Raw genomic sequence first — 21,005 nt, forward strand, 5'->3', positions numbered from 1 at the left:
TATCAATGCCTTGCTCTACGTATGAAAGTTCAAATTTGCGGCTTGTTTCAAATCGCGCGCCACATATTTATGCAACAACATCAGCGAGTTCCCTTTATTGTAAGCTTCGCCAAATTGAGCTGCGATAATATATTTGTACGCTATAAAATATTACAAGAATTATTCCTTGTAAACCACGATACCGTTCGTAAAATCGAAAATACATTTGAAAATTCGCGGGTAAAGGGCGCCATTTGTATTTATTGTCAGTTTCTCCGTTTACAAAGTCAATTCTCAGACGCGGGTGCAAGCGATTCGGTGTAAAAATGTCGCAGAAGGATCGCGGTACACATTTACGACAAGATGCGGGAAGGCTTGATTAGGAGAGGGGCTGATGATCCGTGGGGAGCCTTGGCGTTGGCTTTGATCGTCTTACAACGAGCAACAGGTCGCCATGTTTGTACTTCACAGGTATGTTAGAAATAATGCACGAGTTATGAACTTCTGTTCCACCCGTACGTTCCTTCGTTACTTCGAACCCAGCGGTTGGGGCAAGTTCAACTCGGCGAGGTTATGCTTGAGTGGCATTGCTTAAAGTGCTTAAACTATAACCTCGCCTGCGGTACCGTACAGCCGGCAAGAATATCGTGCAAACAATCGTAAACTACATAAGCAGCTACTCGACGAGGCACTCGGAATGGGATAGCGTCTACGGTCAGGTGCTTTGCAGGTATAATCATTGAACGTTCCTTAAGTTCAATGCGCACACTTATTCTGTAGTTAACATAACCTACAAAAGGACATTAACAGATAAATCTGGTGTATTAATACTGCCCTCCCCAGTTAAACTGCCCTATCTAGCTTTTTTTCATTTTTCGAGATACGTTGAAATTTTTGAAGTTCCACGCGTCTTTTACCTTTTAAGTAAAGCTAGAAAACTCTACGTGCTTCGTGAAGATTTATAAACAGTATACTGTATTTAACCTAACTTATTTCCAAATGGTTATAATATCCTGTCTAAAACAATTAATCAATTGGAACGGTAATAATACATCACCTACCGGTACACCTATTACAAAAAATTATATTAGGCTGTTACGAAATAATGACAACACGTTTTAATTTAAATGAAGGAAAATAAGGACGGTACAAAGTAAATGATAAAACTTCAGTTTTCTCGGTTCTTTCGAAATGTTAGATGGGACATTTTAACTAAAGAGGGCAGAATATAGAAGCTTCGTGGAAGCTAAATTGTAACCACTCAAAATCACCGAAACTGAAATCCCGTTTTTAGTGATGTAAAGAAGGTTATGATATTTTTCTGAACGATACAGGGATCTAGATAACACTTCTCTTTGGAATACTCCATACACCAAGTCTCGGCTTTTTACGTAGGTTTCGAAGTTGCTTGTTCGAGAACGCCTTTAAAATTCCCTAGAAGTGGAGGTTAGAGTTGCTTATTGTTGGGTTCGGCATAAGGATATCGTTAGAGGCAACTTCAACTTGCGTCCGTGTGGAGGACACGCGCACGGGACAAGGATAGAGATAGAAGTGACGCGCGAAACGCAAAGTAGTTCTATTGCCAGGCTCGGCGCCAGAGGGCCGTGTTAAGCTACCCAGCTGCCTCGTTATAATAAACCGCGAGGACCAGGGTGGCTTACGTTACGAACTGTTCGCAGCATTAGACGGTCGTTGGGCGCATTTGATCTTTTCTACATCGCTCTGAGCGATGGTATTTCCTACAATCACCACTAGCTGGCGCCCCATCAGACTCTATTTTGACAACTCTTGGGCCGGTATTCATAGGGCGGTATTCTCAGTCGCTACTGATTCTTAAGGGGGGAGCCTGGTGTAGCGGATCGAAGAAATCGATTTTTTTTTGCATAAATCAATAGTTGAACATCACGACAATATGTTCCCAAAGCCGCAAAACGAAATTCGAAAAATTAAAGCGGATATAGCCGATTTTGCTACGGAGCGCCAGGCTACCACAAAACTTGAAATGTGTTTTTCTCGAAACGACAGTTTTATACTTTGCGGGCAATGTAACTAAAAAAATATTCAACCAATCGACTTGGCCTTGTGCACGGATATTTGTGAACATTTTCTTCATAGTACTAAGTTATTAGTATAATGATATTGTTTAAATAAATAACTTTTTTTTTAGACATTTAAGGCAAAATTTCGTTGGAAACAGTGAACTTTTTATTCAAGAGGCCGCCATTTGTTCATTTTGCATCTTTTAAGTTTCAAATTACTTCATTCTGTGCGTACACTCATAAACTAAAAGAAAATTGTTCGATTTGTGGTTTCAGATGAAACCAAAAGACGCTACGTTGCCCGCAGTGCAATAATTGCGTCGCCAACGGACTGGGCATAACTTTGTTATTTGCCGCTCTTTTTTAATAATTTTTTTTTGTTATATACCTTAACCTGTTAATACAATATCCTGAAAGTTTCAGAAAGATCTATCAAATACTTTCTTTAAAAAAAATTCCCGAAAAATGCCTCGATTTTCATTTAGTTACACCAGGCTCCCCCCTTAAGCAAATACTTAAGCATGCGGCATCCTTTACTAGCTACTAGGTTAGCAGAGGATGCCGCATGCTTAAGCATTTGCTTAAGAATAAGTAGCGACTATGAATACCGGCCTTGGTTTAGCTATCTCTTACCTTAAGCAGATCATCTTATCCATTGGAACATGTAAAATAGAGATTCCGCGGAAGAAGTCTACTTTTTATAAATTTCAAGTGAAGCGTATTATCTTAACAGCTTCTTTTAGTCTTTTGATTGCAAGTATTAGAAAGTGTATGTTCTTCATATAGGTACTGTTCTATCAGTGAACTGTGTTACCTAGAAATAACAATGATTTAAAAATAACTTTCCCTTGAAACAGTTCTCTTTATTATCCCAAATTAAAGGGTTACTCCAGTGTCCTCGCTTTGTTTAGGAAGATATATTTCTTTGCAGGACACATCTCTTCACGAAAGCGATAGTGTTCCTAAAGTTCCCCGTTGCACCAACAGTATAGTTAGGCGTTCGTTCTCCCCGAAAGTTTCTTCTAAACGAGCTACAAGAAACCTTTCAGTTCGTAAATTTGAGAAGCTTCCAAATAACCGCGGCTGCTCCTCGCGTCTGTAACGCGGGGCGGCACGAATGGGAGGCAAAGTTTCGTAGTCGAAAATTGGAGTCCCCCCACTACCGGCGAAATTAAATTGCAATTACACTATTCATTGCATCCAGGCCCAAAAAGGAGGAATTAAATTAACAGCTGAAAGAGATAAAGCAAGATTACTCCGTTTCCATATTCTTCTGAAACAGATTAAAACAAGCTTCGTCTGCGCGAGCCGGCGACCGTCCAATTACATTTCCACGTGCACGTGAATTTCCAATTACATCGAACCCATTCAGTTTCGATCGGAGGATAAAAGATGAGCGGCGGGGGCCTGCCTCCTTGTTACAGCCTTCCGTAAGACTTCTTAGTCGAATTCTAGATGGGCGAGGAACGTAAAGCGTACGGTAGATAGCAAAGATAAGGTGAATTGAAACCGAAGGTGTTGGGCGAACAGGTTGAAGTGGTATCGAGGGTGTTGCTAGGTTACTAGCCGGCTCCAGTGGATGAGAAGGTGGTAGGCAGCGGGTTTTAGCGTGTGTATCTTCGATAGGAGGAGAGCCCGAAGTGCGGTACACCTCAAACGTTCCCGTCCCTTCTTCCCTGCCGACTTTAGGTCTTAATTTTCTTCTCATTTCCGCCGCGCTCCCGCGCCCTTTCCTACCCACCCTTTTCTTCGCGTTGCGCTATTAATTCCGCCAGTTTGTCGAAGGTTATTTGATCCGAAAAGAGTTACGACACCGCGGCTACCGTTTCCTTCTTACGTTCGTCCTTTTCAGAAGCTGCTTGGACGTGAGCCACGATCGTGGAACTCCTCAAACGGTAATTACATTCCTCGTCCTCTTCCCTGGTACCCTGCGCTAGTCCTTACTGTATTAAGCTGCATGTAAATCTATAAAATTGGGGAACATATATGTCCCATAGGATAGATATCCCTGTTGGAAATTACTCCGCAGAGGTTGAAAATAAATGTCACACTATAAACACAACTATGGTTTATTGTATGGATAGACAATACACAGTGTGTCCACGTATTAATGTTAGTTGGTTATATATATAAAAGTATACAAGAAAAAAGAAACTTTAAGGGACGGAACGCGATCTGCACGGTTTGGTCACAATTTTCAGACTGACTACGGTCGTCACCTTATGCCCCGGTCAAGACCCATCGCCCCTCTTCTCCAGAAAAAGAGAAACGCAGCCCCTTAGTCCTAACACTGAGACTCGTTGAACTCCAACAATCCCGTTCTAGGTTCTAGGGACTAGAGAATGACTCTGTGTGTTTACAATCATGGAGAATACCACGGTTCGCCTTCGGAGCCGAAGGATTCTTTCCCAAAGTGGCGTAAGCTCGCGTGTTGCTCCCGTCCAAGCGACGTCGTCTCGTTCAGTTGCACTTCGTGTCGGGGGTTAACGACCACTTTGCCCGGCTCATTTATCGCGGAGCGTTCACAAATTGATCGCAATACATTCGGTTAACAGCTGGTCACTGTGCGCAGCGCTGTAGAACATCGTTCCGGTTTCGACAACGCTAACCAACAGCGAACCCCTTGGACCGTGCAACCCGATAGATATGCCCGCGATCCGTTATGCCGCGCACCCTCGTGTTTCGGCGTTGCGGTTGCATTAAAACAACCTGTTACCTCAGAGCAGGTAACTCCGACCCTAGTTTTCTAATAACGAGAAACGATCCGGTAGTTAACGACGGGAATTACACAATGCGGTTCGTCCTTTACCAGCGATCGCCTCGATCGAGCCAACACGTCCACCTTAAACACCCCTGGCCCCGGGTACGCTACGCTTCCCGCGATCGATCCCTACGTGCTCGTAATTCGTGAGTTTCCGCGTTTCGACCGCCTAGGGGAATAAATCGCCCCCTTTCTCTCGATAAAGGAACAGAGGAGCCACTCGGCTCCTCGAGCGGTAACTTATTAACGAAAGAAGGACAAGCACGAGCCGCAATTTCGTCGCCTCGACACCTCTCACCCGTGCAGCGAATCAACTCGACGTTCTACAGCCCGTCAACCCCTGGCGCGAGCTATTTCGGTCGAGGGGTTGGCCTGATCGTATGTATTCGATTCAATCTTCATTTCCCCTGAATTTTCCGCGGTATTCTACGGCCGATTCCAGTGGGTACATACTCGAGTTAACGACTTCATCATTACCTCCCTCGCTAATCGACTGTCTGCCCGGGGAGGGTTTTTAAGAAACCTCGCTGCGAGGATGGGACCCGTTCGCAGCTCCCGGGCTCGGGGTCGTAGACGGTCGAACGAGTTTTCGAAAATTAATTAATTCGTTCATTAGGAGAATCGATATTGTTGAGAGGCGAGTTTCGGCGGTGCAGCGTTGCTTTGATATGGATTGCTACCCTATCTCAGCCACATTAACAAGATGGTGGTATTTGATGTTTGTTGACCCCTCAAAGACCACCTCAGTATCTGGTACGGACCTTAAGGGGTCATGCTCAGTCAGGAGGCTGAAAAATGCGTGGTCTTTGGAAATAGTTTACTCAAAAGCTATAACACATTTGTCGAGAAATCTTTTTTCCTTTTAAGGATTGCATCTAGTACCGTGCATCGTAATTTTCTTATTTAAAAATATTTATCAATAACTAAGTTATTGTCCATCACTGGAAGATTCTCTAAAAAAAGGCTTCTGCGGTGACCACTGCTGCTCGAAAGTCGATCATCTAAAATAAAAAATTCAAAAGAATTTACTTATTATGTAAGTATTTTAAAATAATATTAAAATATTAATAATAATATTAAAAATATTAATAAAATATTAATTATATTAAAATATTATTTTAAGTATTTTAGGTGTCCGCCTCCGATCATTTTGATTTTTGGATATGTTATACAGGACCGCAAAATAAGAAATACGTGTTTTTCTATTTCCCCCCGTTTTCATATTTGGGGGTTGAAAACTGCGTTCAAAGTTAGGGTTGAAAAATCATTTAGTAGTTAAGTAGTTGGTAAATTCTGGAAATCTCCACCGACAATTTCCCGACACAATATCTTCAGATAATTCTTTCTACCACTCCCCAATGGAATCTAAAATAATCCACATACCTACCTGTCTCTGTTCGCATACATAACTCAATCCTTGCAGCAAGCTTCACCCTTTCATTAAGCAGCGAAAGGATCGGCTGGCGATCGAGCGAATAGCAGTCGTTTCGTTCGCCACCTGTCTTATCGCCCACTGCCCTTTGCTGCTGGTATAATACCGCGGCAAACGAGCTGCTGGAAAGCATCCCCGAAGGCCATTCCGAGCGGAAACTCGTTCCAAGTTTCGGACACGCGGGGATGGATACATCGATGCAGGGGGTTGCGGGCATCGGTGTGCCGCCGCGTACGCGCAAGGGTGGTTCGGGTAGGAACGTGAGCGTGCAGACGCGTGCACGAGCGTGCACAGAGGGGCTGGACGAACGGTCGAGCGCGAAACGGAGTTAGTGTACGCAATGGCAGCGATACCCGCTCGAATTCAACGGCCCCGCAATATTCCGTCTCTCCGTGCGCCGTGAGAGGCCACGCTTCGGCGGCGTTACATTATTCCTCTCGCGAGAATAAGCAGATTCGATCGTGCCCCGGCAAAGGAAATTCGTATTACGAGTTCGATCGTTGTCGTCGCGAGACAGTGAATGGCAGCCAGACACTGTTTTCCATTAACAGCAGAAAACGCGGCGCGCTGTCCGCGCACGTGGCCGACCCCGATGCGCCATGAATCCGAAACGAGCCTTGTTACGAATCTGATAATCCGATTCCCCTTCTCCCCACCTCGCCGGCTCTTTCCTCTCGTGCTTGATTTTTCGTTTCGCGGGGCCCGGTGATACGCGCGGTGGCAGCTTGCAAATATAATTTCCGCGGATTAACCATCGACAGGGTTAGGTCAAACTGGCTCGATGCCCTTTTCTCAACCGATTGCCGGTTGATCCGAAGAATGCTCAAATACGCGCGCTGTGCGTCGAATAATTGTTATTATTATTTCGACGGGAGAACCCTTTAGTATACAAAGCTTGAACAATTCAGCGCAATATATATATATATAAAATAACGTAACATAAACAGAAAGAATAAAATAAAACGGAAAATATAAAGTAACGAGAAAAACATAATATAAAACGACGACATCTCCAAACAACTGAGCGCAAATTAAGGAGATGGTAGTCTAATAAGTATCAGAGTCCTAAACGAGGCGAAGGAGGTTAAGAAAGTATCTAATTCAGCAGGGCACTGGTTTAGTTTCTCCATAGCACGATTAATGGAATCGGCAGAGTAATAATGATAATTTGGGACTCGGGATACAAAATAATCTTCTTTTACCGTTCCTCCAGGATCGACCACCACTCTCCGTATCTCCTATCTCTCGAAAAAAGGCCATTTCCTATCGCCGCAGGTTTTCCTCATAGCAAACATCCGTAAACGTAAATGGCCGCGGCTGATCTCGCCCCTGGAGCCGTACCTCGCGATTATCATTTCGGTTACGACTGTTCCGGGTTGCAGCGCGCAGATATCACCCGGCATCAAATTCCACGGAGTTTCTGGCCTATCTGCGGCCCGCCGTGGTCCGGGCAGGGCCAGCAGCGCGACGCGATATCGCCGAGACGAGAACGGGCACGGTGGGAACGCGATAAGAGGCGAGAACCAAGGGACACGACGACGCTCGAGGAAAAGGGCTGCCTCGAGGAGCCTACCGCAATCATCGTAAGGGGATTCTGGGATCCCTTTCGGCCGTTGCGTCATCCACGACTAGCCACCGTTCGCTTTTTTTTTTTGCCTCCTCCCAGCCCCTGTTTCACATTTCTCCCGTCCCCGTTCGTGTCGAGCACGAGCGAAGCAGAAGTCGCTTTAATGGCCCCATGGAGGACACAGCAGTCGCTCGAAAAAACAATTCCATCCACGGAATCCCTCTCCGAGTCCACGGAATCGGTCAGCGCTTCTGGCGCTTCTTCCTTTCACCCCCTATCCCTCTTTCTCCACGATCCCAATCGCGCCGACTTCGACCGTACAGTTTTTACGACCGTCCGTGTCCAGGCGGAAAGAAAGCAAGCCTCGCGGCTGGGAAACATTTTTTAGCTCCGCTGAGAATTCTCTGTGGAGAAAGGCGGTGAAATGAGCGAGGATTAACCCTTCTTTATACAACGCAAATTAGACATTCATTCAACGTTAATACTTGCAGCTGCACGTGTTCGCATTTTTCTCCAGGACTAACTTCCTTCTTTTTAGAATTTACCGTAACCCTCAAAACATAAAGATAATTATATAAGAAAACAGTCTATCATTTCATGACCCACTAGGGTTCCCTATAACACAGTACAACAGATATCTGGACTTGTAACATTCAGTAGCCGTTTCTTATAAGTTTTCGGGCCCTGAAAACGAGTCCGCAATCTGTCTGTCGCCATCACCCTCAGTTTTTGAGAAAATCGATTTTGAAAAAAAACTGCAAATTTTCGACTTGTAAAGTTGTATTTCAAACATTCTGACGTGTCAACAAATCGTCTGTTTTATGTTTCCGCTATTGACAAGTACCAATTAAAGATTTTACGTAAAACAATCTACTTAGATAGGCAAAATCTTATCAAATTAGCCCCAAAGATTGTTCTACTAAAGTTTTCATCCAACTTTGTCAGAAAAAAGATAGAAAAAACATGTTTTGGTCGCAATTCAGGTATTTGATATTGTAGCAAATTTAATCCCCGACAAAACGAGCCAAAAAAATCAAAAATCGGTTGAGAATTGATGGAGATACGGAATTTTCTCCACAAAAAGGCACTTTGGAACCACTGTGCGCCGTTGACTACCACTGTCGGCTCCGCGCGTTTTGCCAAACTATTTCGCTTCTGTATTGAAAACAAAACGAGACTTACCACTTCTGTTGACGCTTTCCGAAGGAAAATTATCCGCTGCATCGCGTGGAATGGTCAGATTTTCTCGCAGACCCTTAGTTTTGGAAATAAATTGAAAGATATCTGCAAAAATTGGTGCATTTCGGGTGTCCTTTTCCCTTTGATCGTTGTTTAAACATATTTAAATGTTCATAATGCAATAATAACTTATATCGTTGTATTCGGGAGGGTTCGTAGAATAATTTGACGCAACGAACAATCGAATACCTATTACCGTTTCGACACAAAAAATGCTCGAAGTTGAAAATTTGCAGTTTTTTTTCAAAATCGATTTTGAACGGGTTGCGGATTCGTTTTCAGGGCACGAAAACCTATAAGAAACGGCTACTGAATGTTACAAGTCCGAAAAGAAGTCAGAATTTGTTGTACTATGTAATCAGTCTCGCCATCTACATGTAATTATGTAAAAGTAAAAACATCTTCACATTTTCGCCGTACCGAAGATTTTTTTCGGTAACGCTGTTCCTTTCAAAATCGAAACGCATAGACACCTCCGCGGCCTCTGCGATTGAAATCCCTACGTGACATCGATGTCTCTACATGCTTTACACGTTTCATTATCCATCGGGAACGTCCTCGAGTCCATCCCTTGGGTTTCCCCCGTTTCTCTCCCTGTATTAAGCGCCGTTAATCTTTCGCCATTGGAAACGTATTACCCTCGTGATCCGATATTTTCTGTTTGAAGAGAGATATTAAATAAGCTTTTTTACTACCCCGTTCCGCTCGTTACGTTCTACGCGCATCCCTCACGGCGCGTTTAATTTATCCGGGCGCTTTTATAGCAATATCCGCCGACGGAACGTTCGCGGATGATTTACCGCGCCCGTGTAATCCTCGTGCGCGTCGTTACACCCGTCGAGCCCACGTTTTACATATTCTTACGGGATAACCGCCCGCGATCCAGGCAATTAAGATCCCGCGCCCTCGATATTTTTGATTAAGCTGCAATTCCAGTTTCGCGGACCCTTCAGAGGGGCACTTACCGCGGTCGCCGCTGAATTCCCAGAGATAAGTTCGCCTCCCCCCCCCCCCCGCTTCGGGATTTCGAGTTATGCATTCTCGTGGAAGTGTACGGGGAAAAGGAGGATAAGGAGAATACGTCGGGGTTTTAGGGGCGTCTGGGCGCGGGAGGAGAAAAAGCGGCGGAAGGGGAGAAGAAAGGGGGTGGAGCTCGGGGGGAGGGTGGATGAGAGAGTGGCGGCGTCAGGCAGGCAGGGCTCGCCGTCGCGAACTTTTGCAGATATTCAATATCTCGGACCATCAATCACTTCGCTGCGGCAATATCCCAAAGTATTGGCCTTATATTTGTTTCTATATCGGGCACGGATTTATGGTTAAAGCACGTCCTTCCGTCAGGCCCGGAAATCATCGTCCGACGATCTTGCACGCGGCGCGCTCGCTCTGAATTCACGTTGCAGGGTTCGCCCACGGTCGACGGGTAAAGTCGTTAGTGAAATGTGTTTTTAATTATGTTAGAGTGAGATTAATGTGGTTGCGAGGCCCCGGAGAGTTTGGAACCGAAGTGTGTTCGTGGCGTGTATTCGTTTGAGAATAATGTCTCATTGAGAAATTACGCTAGATACTTGAGACCTGATAGAGACAGCAGAAGACTCTTTGAACTCGATATCGACGGCCACGGATCTGTGAAATCGGATACAGACGGCAGTAGACTAGTGAGACCAAATACAGGCGTCATGAGACGCTGCACAAAGGACATCAGATCCGCGATAGCTTGTACGGAGGATCCTGAACCTATCGAAGTAGGCAGAGGTGATAGTGAAGCTAGAGAACATGGAACAGAGGTTTCTAAATTGGTGGCATCTGATAGAGGTGCGTTTTCAGTCGGAGGTGTAATAGGGGCGACGATGGGCTCGCAGATTCCGACACGTAGACGAATTTTCGTTCCTTGGGTTTGACATAGACTCTCTTGGACACCGGTGGAGTCTTAGGACTTAATACAGACACCTTTGAGTTCGTAGAACGTGATAGCACGCTACAAAACTCATAGAATTCAATTCCTGGGGGTGTCTTGAGTCTTATACGGTCTGGGGTTCCTGGGGTGTCTGAAGTCCCAGAGGTATCTGAGGTCCTTGGGATCCCAGAGGTCTGGAAGTCTCTGGAGTCCCTGAGGTATTAAAGTCCCAAAGGCTTCTGAGATCCAGGAAATATTTGAGGTCCCTGAGGTCTTTGGGGTTCCAAGGCGCTTGAAGTATCAATAGTCCCAGAGGCTTCAGGCTCCTCAGAATATCAGAGTTCTTTAGGGTTGCGCAGTATACATGATTCTAGAGCACAGCCTTGTATGTATCGAGCCCTATGTCTCTGATGGTATCTATATCGAGTGCTGCAGACCTAATTGCATTCGAATCAAAGCCTGCGGACCTAATGATGACCGTATCCAGCCCTATGCGTCGGATGGTATCTATATCGAGTTCTACACATCTGATTGTGTAGTCCTCCGTATCTAATGGTCTATATCGTGCCTTACAAACTCTGAGGTGTATCGAGTCTTGCAACTCCAATAGCGTCTGTATCGAATTCTGCGAATACAAGTTTGCGCATACTGATTCTATCGAATCGATAAATCCAGAGTTGCCAGTACAGAGTCCTACGGCCACGTTACAAGCCTAATCGATTGAATCGTGACCCGTCCAGTGTCCACACGGTCGCTAGCGTTCTAAACCACTTGGGAACTGTTCCACTAGAGACCGCATTTAGAAGGCTCTCCGTCACGGGGACAGAGATGAAACCGCGAAAATGGCATAAAGCATCGTTGAATACTCCGCCTGTAACGACGTCGCGACGCCTGGCTCAGACGTACCCGCGAAGAGTGTCTTCATCGCTCTCGCGCGGACGATAATGGGACGTTCAGTCCCGGCAACTCGCGCTTTACGCCTCCACTAGCGCTCCTCCGAACAATACATCAAACATAAAGATCCCACGAGCGAAAACGGTAAAGGTAAAGGGCACACGGACGCCGTAAGCCCTCTACACCAGCGCAGAACCACTTGTGGCCCCGGCGATAAATTCATATCGTCTCCCTGATTTTTGCGTTACCTTCTACTACACCCTGATTCGAGCCCAATATAGGGAATCCCGGCCTCCCCAACAATCACCATCCCCCCCATTTCCGTCGGCAGATCGCGCCAAAGTGCCTCGCGTGTAGACACAGCGTATAAAACGTTGCAGCTCGATAGGGGCTAGGCTCCCTCAAGATGGTGCACCTTGGCACTTTGCAGTACGGCAGTTTCTTCGCCCCGCTGCTAGGTCGTTCGGGGACATACACGGCAAGCTGTTTCTTTCTCCAGCGACTGTTAGACCATCGTCCCTTCCTCAGTTCGTCGCTGCCGCGTAAAAGAACGCCCTATAAGAAGAGATATGGCGGGCGGGGGCCGGTCGATGAGGGAGAAATGCGAGACGAGGGAGCTCGCTGAATGTCCCAAGTTTCTTTATTAGATCGGGGGTGTCCATTCGTCGGAAATGGACCAAAATCTTCTCCGCTCCCGTCTGCGTCACGTTCGCGTGGTGCGGGTGTTTATACCGAAATGCAGAGCCCGGAGGAGGACGCGCCCCCGGGAGGAGTCTGGGGGCCCTGAAATCTAATACGGGATAAAGATGAAATCTTGGAGAAGTTTCATAGGTCTGCGTATACGATGGAGCCAGGCTTCCTTCCCCGGACTGGAGTATTGTTCTGTATCGGTGTTGGCGAGATCGTCGACGGTGACCCAATATCGTCTCCGTCCTCGTACCCGCGCGATAGGGTGCCTCTAACGTTTTCGACGCGAGCGCATTCCGGCAGCATGACGCCGATACAACTCCGGGGTATTTCGCGAGGCATCCTCGAATAATGAGCACCGCGCGAAAAGAGGAGGGGTCGCTTAGCATGGTTTAGAAATACGCGAGGCATCCGCGAGCATGCGACAGGATATTTAAGGCCCCGTTATCGAGTATCAGAATTAAAAAGTTCTTTAATATACCTAGCCGTAGTATGGGGAACATTGTCATTCACGGTCCTGCAAATGGGTGCAACGCATGACGCGTCGTTATTGGGTCTGCGGAATTTGCGATAGTGGAAACAGAGAAAGATTGGCGCAAGAAATAACCTACTTTTGGTCCCGCGACTTTGGAACGGAATTTTATGCGAATCGATACCTTATGTCGAGACATCAGTAACGCGACATTTTCAAGTTGAGGTGACGAGTAGTTTCGGAGATATGGGAGGTCAAAGAAGTGAAAATTCGTTAACGCGTCAGCCTATACGCTTCGATGTACGGAGAATTTAAAGAATTATTTCCAGGGGTTTTGCTGACTGCTAACAACGAATTTGAACTTAGATTATCAAAATTCACAATGGCCGATCCAACATCGTGGATGGATATACTAAAAAGTACCCATTACAGGGACATTTATATTTCTTGATTTTGTTCTTTTTCGTGAATTTTGAATATCTAAGTTGAAACTCGTTGCTGGCAGTCAGCAAAACCCCTGGAAATAATTGTTTAAATTATCGGACTGACATCGTCCGTACGGCGAAGCGTATGGCCTGACGCGTTAACGAATTTTCACTTTTTTCTCTCGAGAAATTAAAGTATTTCTCGAGAAATAAGAAAGAAGCAGTTATAAAATTTCTCGAGAAAGCATTCTCGAGAAGGAACACCAGTGGCAATGTAACCCCAGGTTAGTGCAATTTTATTTTGGCTGTTAATTCTTTCTATACCTGCGACGTGCCAATGTGCTGTGGCCAGGATAACATTGGCACTTAATTAACATATATTGAAAAGGGGGAGGGACGAAAATTGTATGTATTTTAATGCTCGGTACAAAGTTGAACCAGATATTATTTCGTATATTTTCAGAGTTTCATTTTACGTGTTAGAAGTTGAGTCTATCTCGGTTTCTTCGCCATCGCCAGATGAAATAAGTCCCTAATTCTTTCGCCACGCGTTAGTGGACCATTCGGAGAGCTTATAAGTGGATATAATTCGATATATCCAGCTCCTCGGCTTGGTTTCGTCAGTGATCAAAGGCGGGGGTGAAGTTTGCCGTGTTTTCTTTCGCGATATCGGCTCGAGGGGGGAACCCTAACTCGCCATCAGCGACACGCGCACACTTTTCTTCCCCCGGTATTTATTTTGCCGTAATTCCCTCTCTCGGTGCGCGGGATAAGTGGCTGTTTCGCGGTTTCGTCCAATTTCGTCGCGCAAGAGGAGATATTCCGTCGAGTTTGGAGAACTTTAAAGCCACTCTATTCTAAAGATCGGAAAAGTGCCATTCCTATGCTAACAGGAGCTTCTTCAATTATACTTTGTCCTCGGTCTTCGCGAATTGTTATTTGCCCTCCCCCTTTTCCACCCCTTCCGTAGCTTGATTTCCCCGTTTTGCATAATCTAATTTCGCCTCCTTACCGGTTTCGAGCGTTTGCCTTTATTATAATTAGTTTATTTCGGGGGTGGAAGTTTACGGGGCGTCCATCGATAGCGAACAACTCGCCTGATTACAGTTCCTCAGAGGCTCCTAAGATGTTTACTGCTCAAACACGTGAATACTTTGCGTTATACGCTATCAACACTAGGATTTCTGGACACGCCGAAAAATATCGCTTAAAAGCTCTGGAACCCACTCAAAGTAGGCCATCGTCATCTACAAATCTGCAACTACTTAGCTTTTCTCTTATTCATTTTTTCAAGAAGCAGTGAAATTTATTCGAGACAGAAGTTTGCAAGTTCAAATCGCCACGCTGCGTCACGATAACAATCATACTATAGTTGCTCGTCGCACAGTGGGGAAATTTCGCGATTTTATGGCCGAAACCACAAAAATAAATTTTTCAATTCGACAAAATAAATGCACATGTCAATTGAAGCACTAATATGAGTATCAAATGCCACCAATTTTACTGTTAAATGTTTTAGTACAAAGCTCGTATAGACTCGCAAATGTAATCCAGATTTTCAAGTTGCTTCAAACACTTATATTGTGGTATCCAAAGATCTGAAAATCATTTCAAGGCATGGATTGAATTCCTGGTGGTGCGTAAGATATCTTTTTGTCCTCAAAATAATTATGTTTCAGTTTTTAATACGTAATTTATACAATTTTTAAGGTAGTGTTTTAGAAATAACCATTTCATATAAGAATCAATTTTCAATGCATAAAATAGTTATCAATCCCATAATATCCTGCAATGATTTTCATTCCTATTTTACGTTCGACTATTTTCATTCTATAAATGCAATTATTAATCGCTAATAGTTGCTAATCTTGTAATTATATGCATTTGTTTTAAACACGATCCAGTGTGTTTTGTCTAACATAAGACATAACTGTGACCGAGACTGGTTCACATGTTATACATTACAAACCTTTTTATTCTTTTTTAAATAATTTTATTCAGCTTCGATCCTCTGTTTGATTGTCTGTGTTAGAAGCGATAATCCTTCTGATATGCCCTGCTGCAGTATAGTAGAGACATGCTCTAACAAAGAAAAGAGTGTATAAATGTAAATAATAAAAAATCTTTATCGTTCGTAATTTTTGTAAGTGCTGTTTTTCGGACAATTTATTTTCTCATATATTAGAACGTAAACATTCCGAATTTTAAATATTAAAAATAAATTTTCAGGTTTTGACCACGAAAGTGGATATAGTTCCTCAATTGACATTTGTATTAAATTTGTAAAATTCAAAAATTTGGTTTCTGTAGTTTTGGCCATAAAATCGCAAAATTTCCCCACTGTGCGTCGCCTCAAATTCGCTCCCTTAAAAAAGTAATTTCTAAGCGACCACCGCGGCTGATTTTAGAATACGATTCTGGTAAAACTTGAATCGTTCGCGCGATACCTACGTTACGGAGTGTTCCCCAATTGAAAATGACAAACGGCGGGAGAAATGATATCCCGTAGTGCGCGAGGGTACCCTGCTTATACTCGTGCAAGTCGCTCATTCTTTTCGTCGCCTATAAAGTCATGACGTTCCAGCTCCGCGGAACGCAGGGATATACGGTCCTTTTATGGGGGTTTTTATCGCTGTGTAAACTATGCGATATCCCCCATATCCGTTTCCGCTTTTACGGATGGCCCCGACCTTTTATCCCCCGTAGAATCGAGTTAGCTTCCCCCGAGAAGATGAATTCCGACAAAATCCTTCGATTCTCATCGTTAAATAACGTTGTGGCGCTAATTCAATGTTTCAGAGGCCACCCTTGGTATCACTTTATCACCGGCGAGGTCGCGAGCTGGAATTCTTGTACAGTCGAGCGCCGTGTGCACTCAGGATTAATCATGGGACCTGTTTACTCTTAGCCTTTCAAACATCCACTGCATTTTTTAATTATAATCCAAGGTGAATGTCCCAATTTCTCCTCATTTAAGAGATTACTCGTCGGAGAGAAGGTGTAAAAAATTTGTTTGTGATGAAAATTTGCAGAGTAATTGATTAATTCTTTAATAATAAATCAACCAATTCAAAAACTATTTAAGAAAGATATTTCAAGATGTTTAACTACTAGTAATTTGTAATTAAATATAGTGCTTTAAATGTCCGTATTTCTGCTCACGAAAAGTAGCGATGTACGTATTTCTACTTACCATTTGTACCAATTTCTGTTCACATAATATTAAAATAAGTTACATCTTTTATGGAGATGTTTCATAACACAACAGTAAAGCATAAAGTAATGATAAACATAAAATAAAATGCCTTCGAATAGAAATAGAGGTTACAGCATATATTGAATTGTCAGGTTATGTTGCTAAAATTTTGGTGAGTAGAAATTCGGCCACGAAGGTGATTCACTTGACTCTAAACCTAATCACCTGTTTTCTACTTAAAATAATAAAAAATAGTACGAAATCTACATCCAGAGCACCATACGGTATCTGTTTTTGTTAATAAATAAGAACTTTTACTGCAAAAACTATTTTCTGCCCAATTATCGAATAGTAACCCTGTTCCTTACCACAACCAGCTAAAATACTGTCGAAAAATCATGTATCTCTCATTTTAAAAGTTTTCCGCTGCTTATCCTGCACTTTGATTAATTTACATTAACTTTGATTTGATTAACTTTGAAATAATTTAGAATTATTTTGTTGTAACTACAGTACAAACGTGACGCTTACAATAATAAAAAAAAAATACGAAATGAGCAGAAATGGGGACACGAGCAGAAATTGGGACGTTCACCTTAACAATAAGATAATAATCAGATATAGAACGTTCACCTATTTCAAGCTACCAGTAGGAAAAATTCTTTGCCACCTCTAGTGCCCTTATTAGTAAACTTTTGACTACTGAATTCCTCGCATGCAGCTCCTCGCGAGTAAATCTCACACCAGTCACATACATACGCCTCGCCTCCCTCGTTCACTTCTTCTCCCATTTAATAAACTTGCTCCTTACACAAACTGCGATTACCTTCACCTGCAATACCCACCCCCAACACCCCATCAATTCCACGCGCAACGTGCGCCCAGGGTTCTCTACGTTACGTCCCTAAAATGTCGTGCACAAGGCAAACAGCGTGTCCCCTCGTTCGGCCTAAAAAAATCGCCTCTATGCGTGCGCGACTCGCCCCGCGGCGAACGAAACTCGAGGGGTCGCGCAATTATGCGCGAGCACGCGAAACCGATAAATAGCGTTATTGGATTTCCGTTGACCGAGCTCGCTAAAAGTACACCGTGTCCCGGGCGTTACCGTTGTGTAACAGTCAATAATTGCTCAATTGACTTTATCGGAATCTCAATTAGCCGCTGGGGGGGCCGCGACAAACCCCCGCGTAGTCCGCGGTTTTATGACTTTTGCCCGCGTCGCCGTGAATAGGACCGCGTCGAATTGGTCGTGGAAATAGATAGATCGGTTTGAGCGTTCCCTCTTCCTCCGCGGTTGGAGATGAAGTTCCGGCCACGGGGATGAAGTCGCCGCGCGGATACGCTCGGCCGGCCGAACTGGCAGCGGGGGCTGCTCGCGCTCACCCTCCGCCCCTAGACGCTTCTGCGGCTAACAGTTGCGCCGAACTTTGATAATCCATATCGCTTACGGGCCGTGTCTCGACACCCGGCCACCTCGACAGAAAACTTGCTGGGATTCGAACGGCCCGAGCTTCTTCGAAATTTTCCTCCCGCGATGTTGCCGCGGCTGCGATCGCGATCCCACAGAGAAACTTGCTGCGAGATCGCGCAAGTTGCGCGCGAGATAGAACTTGTTCGGAGTTTCTTTAACGCGAAGGTTAAGGGTGAGGAATCTTTGTCGCGCGAATCTGCTTTTTTCATTTGCCGCGGTGAAGTGGTCTGCTGTAAGGGTGCTTTCAGTGGCTTTGCCCGAGATACAGATTTGTGGTCGGGAGAAGCGAAGGCAAGGCCGCATTTACCACAAGCTGGGGCCTCGCTCTCTATGGGATCACGTTTTAAAAATGTGTATCAATTTGATTAACTGAAATAGACTTGTTCTTTTGAGACCTCATAATGTGGTTGCGTTTTGGGCCTCCGAAAGTATAAATGCGGCCCTGAGTGGAGGGGATGGTAATCACCTTAAGGGGTTATACCTAGTCAGGCGATCGAAAAGAGGCGAATATTTGTGAATTTTTTTTGAAGAAGCAGAATAACAACATATATATTAATGTATCCTCCGATTGACGAAGGGAATTTTCCGAAATATTAATTTTAAAAAAATGGCGGCTATTTAAAGTTGAAATCCTGATTTTTTCGTGTAAAAATCACGCGAAAAAAAATCATAGCACGAGTTTTTAGGGCCACCGTAATGAAAACTGTAGTTCCACTGCGATTGGTCGAGCCGTCGCACAGTGTGCGATTTCCGACAAAAATCGCCCGGCAGCGCAAATCTTGACCGATTTCAATATTTTTTTTTTTAAATACTCGTAAAGGACTCAGCAATAACGGAGTGCTGCAGTAAAACCTGTATCTGTTGGTCTAATCTATAAAAAACATTATTTAGCATAACATAACATAAAAGCGTAAACTTTGGAGATTAAAGATATTAAAAATTAATTTTTTGTAAATTTAATATTAGCTATAAAATACGCGCCGTCCCGTATTACCTGGATGGCTCCACTAAAATGCCTATAACTTCTGCCAATCTCACGAATTTTTACATCGGACTTGATGTATAATATTCCTAAAACATCAATCTATGAAAATATGTAAAAAATAAAAAATCCGTTTTTTTTTTACACCGTCAAATGGTTATACCCTCTTAATTCGAGGCAGACCCACGTCCTCGTTCCGAAACACTACTGTAGTTTATTCCTTGTTTTGTGTTTCTGTTGGCGTAGAATAGAAACGCAGGTGAGATTCGTTTCATCAAAGTTTGTGGCTTCTGTGTTGTTCCGCGACGTGTCCAAAAAGCACTCGTGCAGATTGTGATTTCTGCTTTCAAGTATCTACTCGTATAGACAATGGGTTGCGAAGGTTCTCGGAAAGTAGGTCATTCGCGTCCATTTGAATTATAAATCGCTTTCCATCTAACACAGAAATGTTCTTGTTTCTCCACCATGTTAATGCACGACTGTTTTCTCCGCTGTTTATTTACTCGATCCGACGCGCAAGGACAAGTGTATACTTTCGAAAGGCGCATCGTTGAAGGATCTTAACGTTCTTGCTTTTACGCATTCCCTCGAGTACCTACTTACCGCTCCCGCGACTTTTGCTCTCGGCGCAATATCCTCACTGATATCATCTTTAAATCGACACAGGGTTCGATTACGAACATTGGACAGACCCTTTTATGAGTCCGCTAGCATCCGCGATATTTTAAGGTGGAATATCGTTATTATTATCCACGCGATTCGTAATTCCACTGAAAATATCTCGCTGCATACCTACCCTGCAGTTCCGATATTCATTGTGAATGATTTAATTAATTCGATTAGGTTCCCCGCGAAAAGTTACGCTTCGCCCCCGATTACCATGCGTAAAGCTACAAAGGGACGCCCTTCCGTCGTTTCAGCTACGGCGTACGCGGTGCAATATTTGCACTTTTACCTCGCGACCTGAAAAATACGATTTGCTCCTTTAGCTGTGCCAGGTGCGAGGCGCTGCGAGGAGGAACAGTGATAAATAGATTCCAGTTCTTTGTCTGCCGCGAGCCAGAGCGCGCGCGTTTGATAAGGGCGAGATAATGAATGGAAATTCGATTTTAATTTAGCTTCGATGGTAGGTGAGCGGGCCGTCGTTTTAACATATTTATGCAGGTCAGCGTCAGCTGCGAGACCGCTGGCACACGGTGAAAAATACCGTCGATAAAGTACCGTGGCTTAGCACGCCAGGAAATAATTGGGAGCTGTAGTACAGGCCTCTCGATGTGTCTTCGTTCACCTCGTCCAACGAGATTATTACCAACTATTACACGATTATTAATCTCCCCTTCGCTCTCTTCCACCCACTTTTCGGTCCATTAAATTTCGTTATAATAAATACACCGTACTTCAAATCTGCAAAATTACATTCCGCGCACTGATATAAAACGTAGAGCTCGGTGCCTCCAATGATTCCCTCGAAGTAACTTCAACCCTCCACATTCTATCGTGTAATTATAATGCTTCTAAAACGAACCCCTTTTGTTTCCACCTTCGAGTAGGGGAGACCGGGACTAGTTGACGCGTTATTCTGTTTTCAATTTTTTTCTTCATTTTTATTCGAATTAATTACTTAATAACAAATATGCCAAAACATACTTTGGCCCTTCTTCTTTAATATATAGTAAGCGAAAACTTGAGAAAATACATACAAAATGAATGAAGAAATATTATTTGGACGATGGATCGTAGTAAGGTGAATGTCCCAATTTTTGCTCATGTCCCCATTTCTGCTCATTTCGTATTTTTTTTTTATTATTATAAGCGTCACATTTGTACTGTAGTTGCAACAAAATAATTCTAAATTATTTCAAAGTTAATCTAAATTAATCAAAGTGCAGCATAAGCAGCGAAAAACTTTTAAAATGAGAGACACATGATTTTTCGACCGTATTTTAGCTGGTTGTGGTAAGGAACAG

The 21,005-nt window shown here is 43.9% G+C and overlaps 1 protein-coding gene across 1 annotated transcript in view; it reads left to right on the forward strand.

Annotated features, from left to right (window-relative positions):
• Positions 1–258: 258 nt before the first annotated feature.
• The window catches only part of LOC143373165 (uncharacterized), a 57,882-nt gene continuing 37,135 nt past the window's right edge, over positions 259–21,005 (forward strand). The window contains exon 1 of the mRNA XM_076820125.1: positions 259–450. Coding sequence (XP_076676240.1) covers positions 343–450 — 108 coding nt within the window. The 5' untranslated portion in view covers positions 259–342. The remainder of the gene's footprint in view (positions 451–21,005) is intronic.

Source organism: Andrena cerasifolii, chromosome 1 (assembly GCF_050908995.1).
Source record: "Andrena cerasifolii isolate SP2316 chromosome 1, iyAndCera1_principal, whole genome shotgun sequence".
Taxonomy (NCBI): Eukaryota; Metazoa; Arthropoda; class Insecta; order Hymenoptera; family Andrenidae; genus Andrena; species Andrena cerasifolii.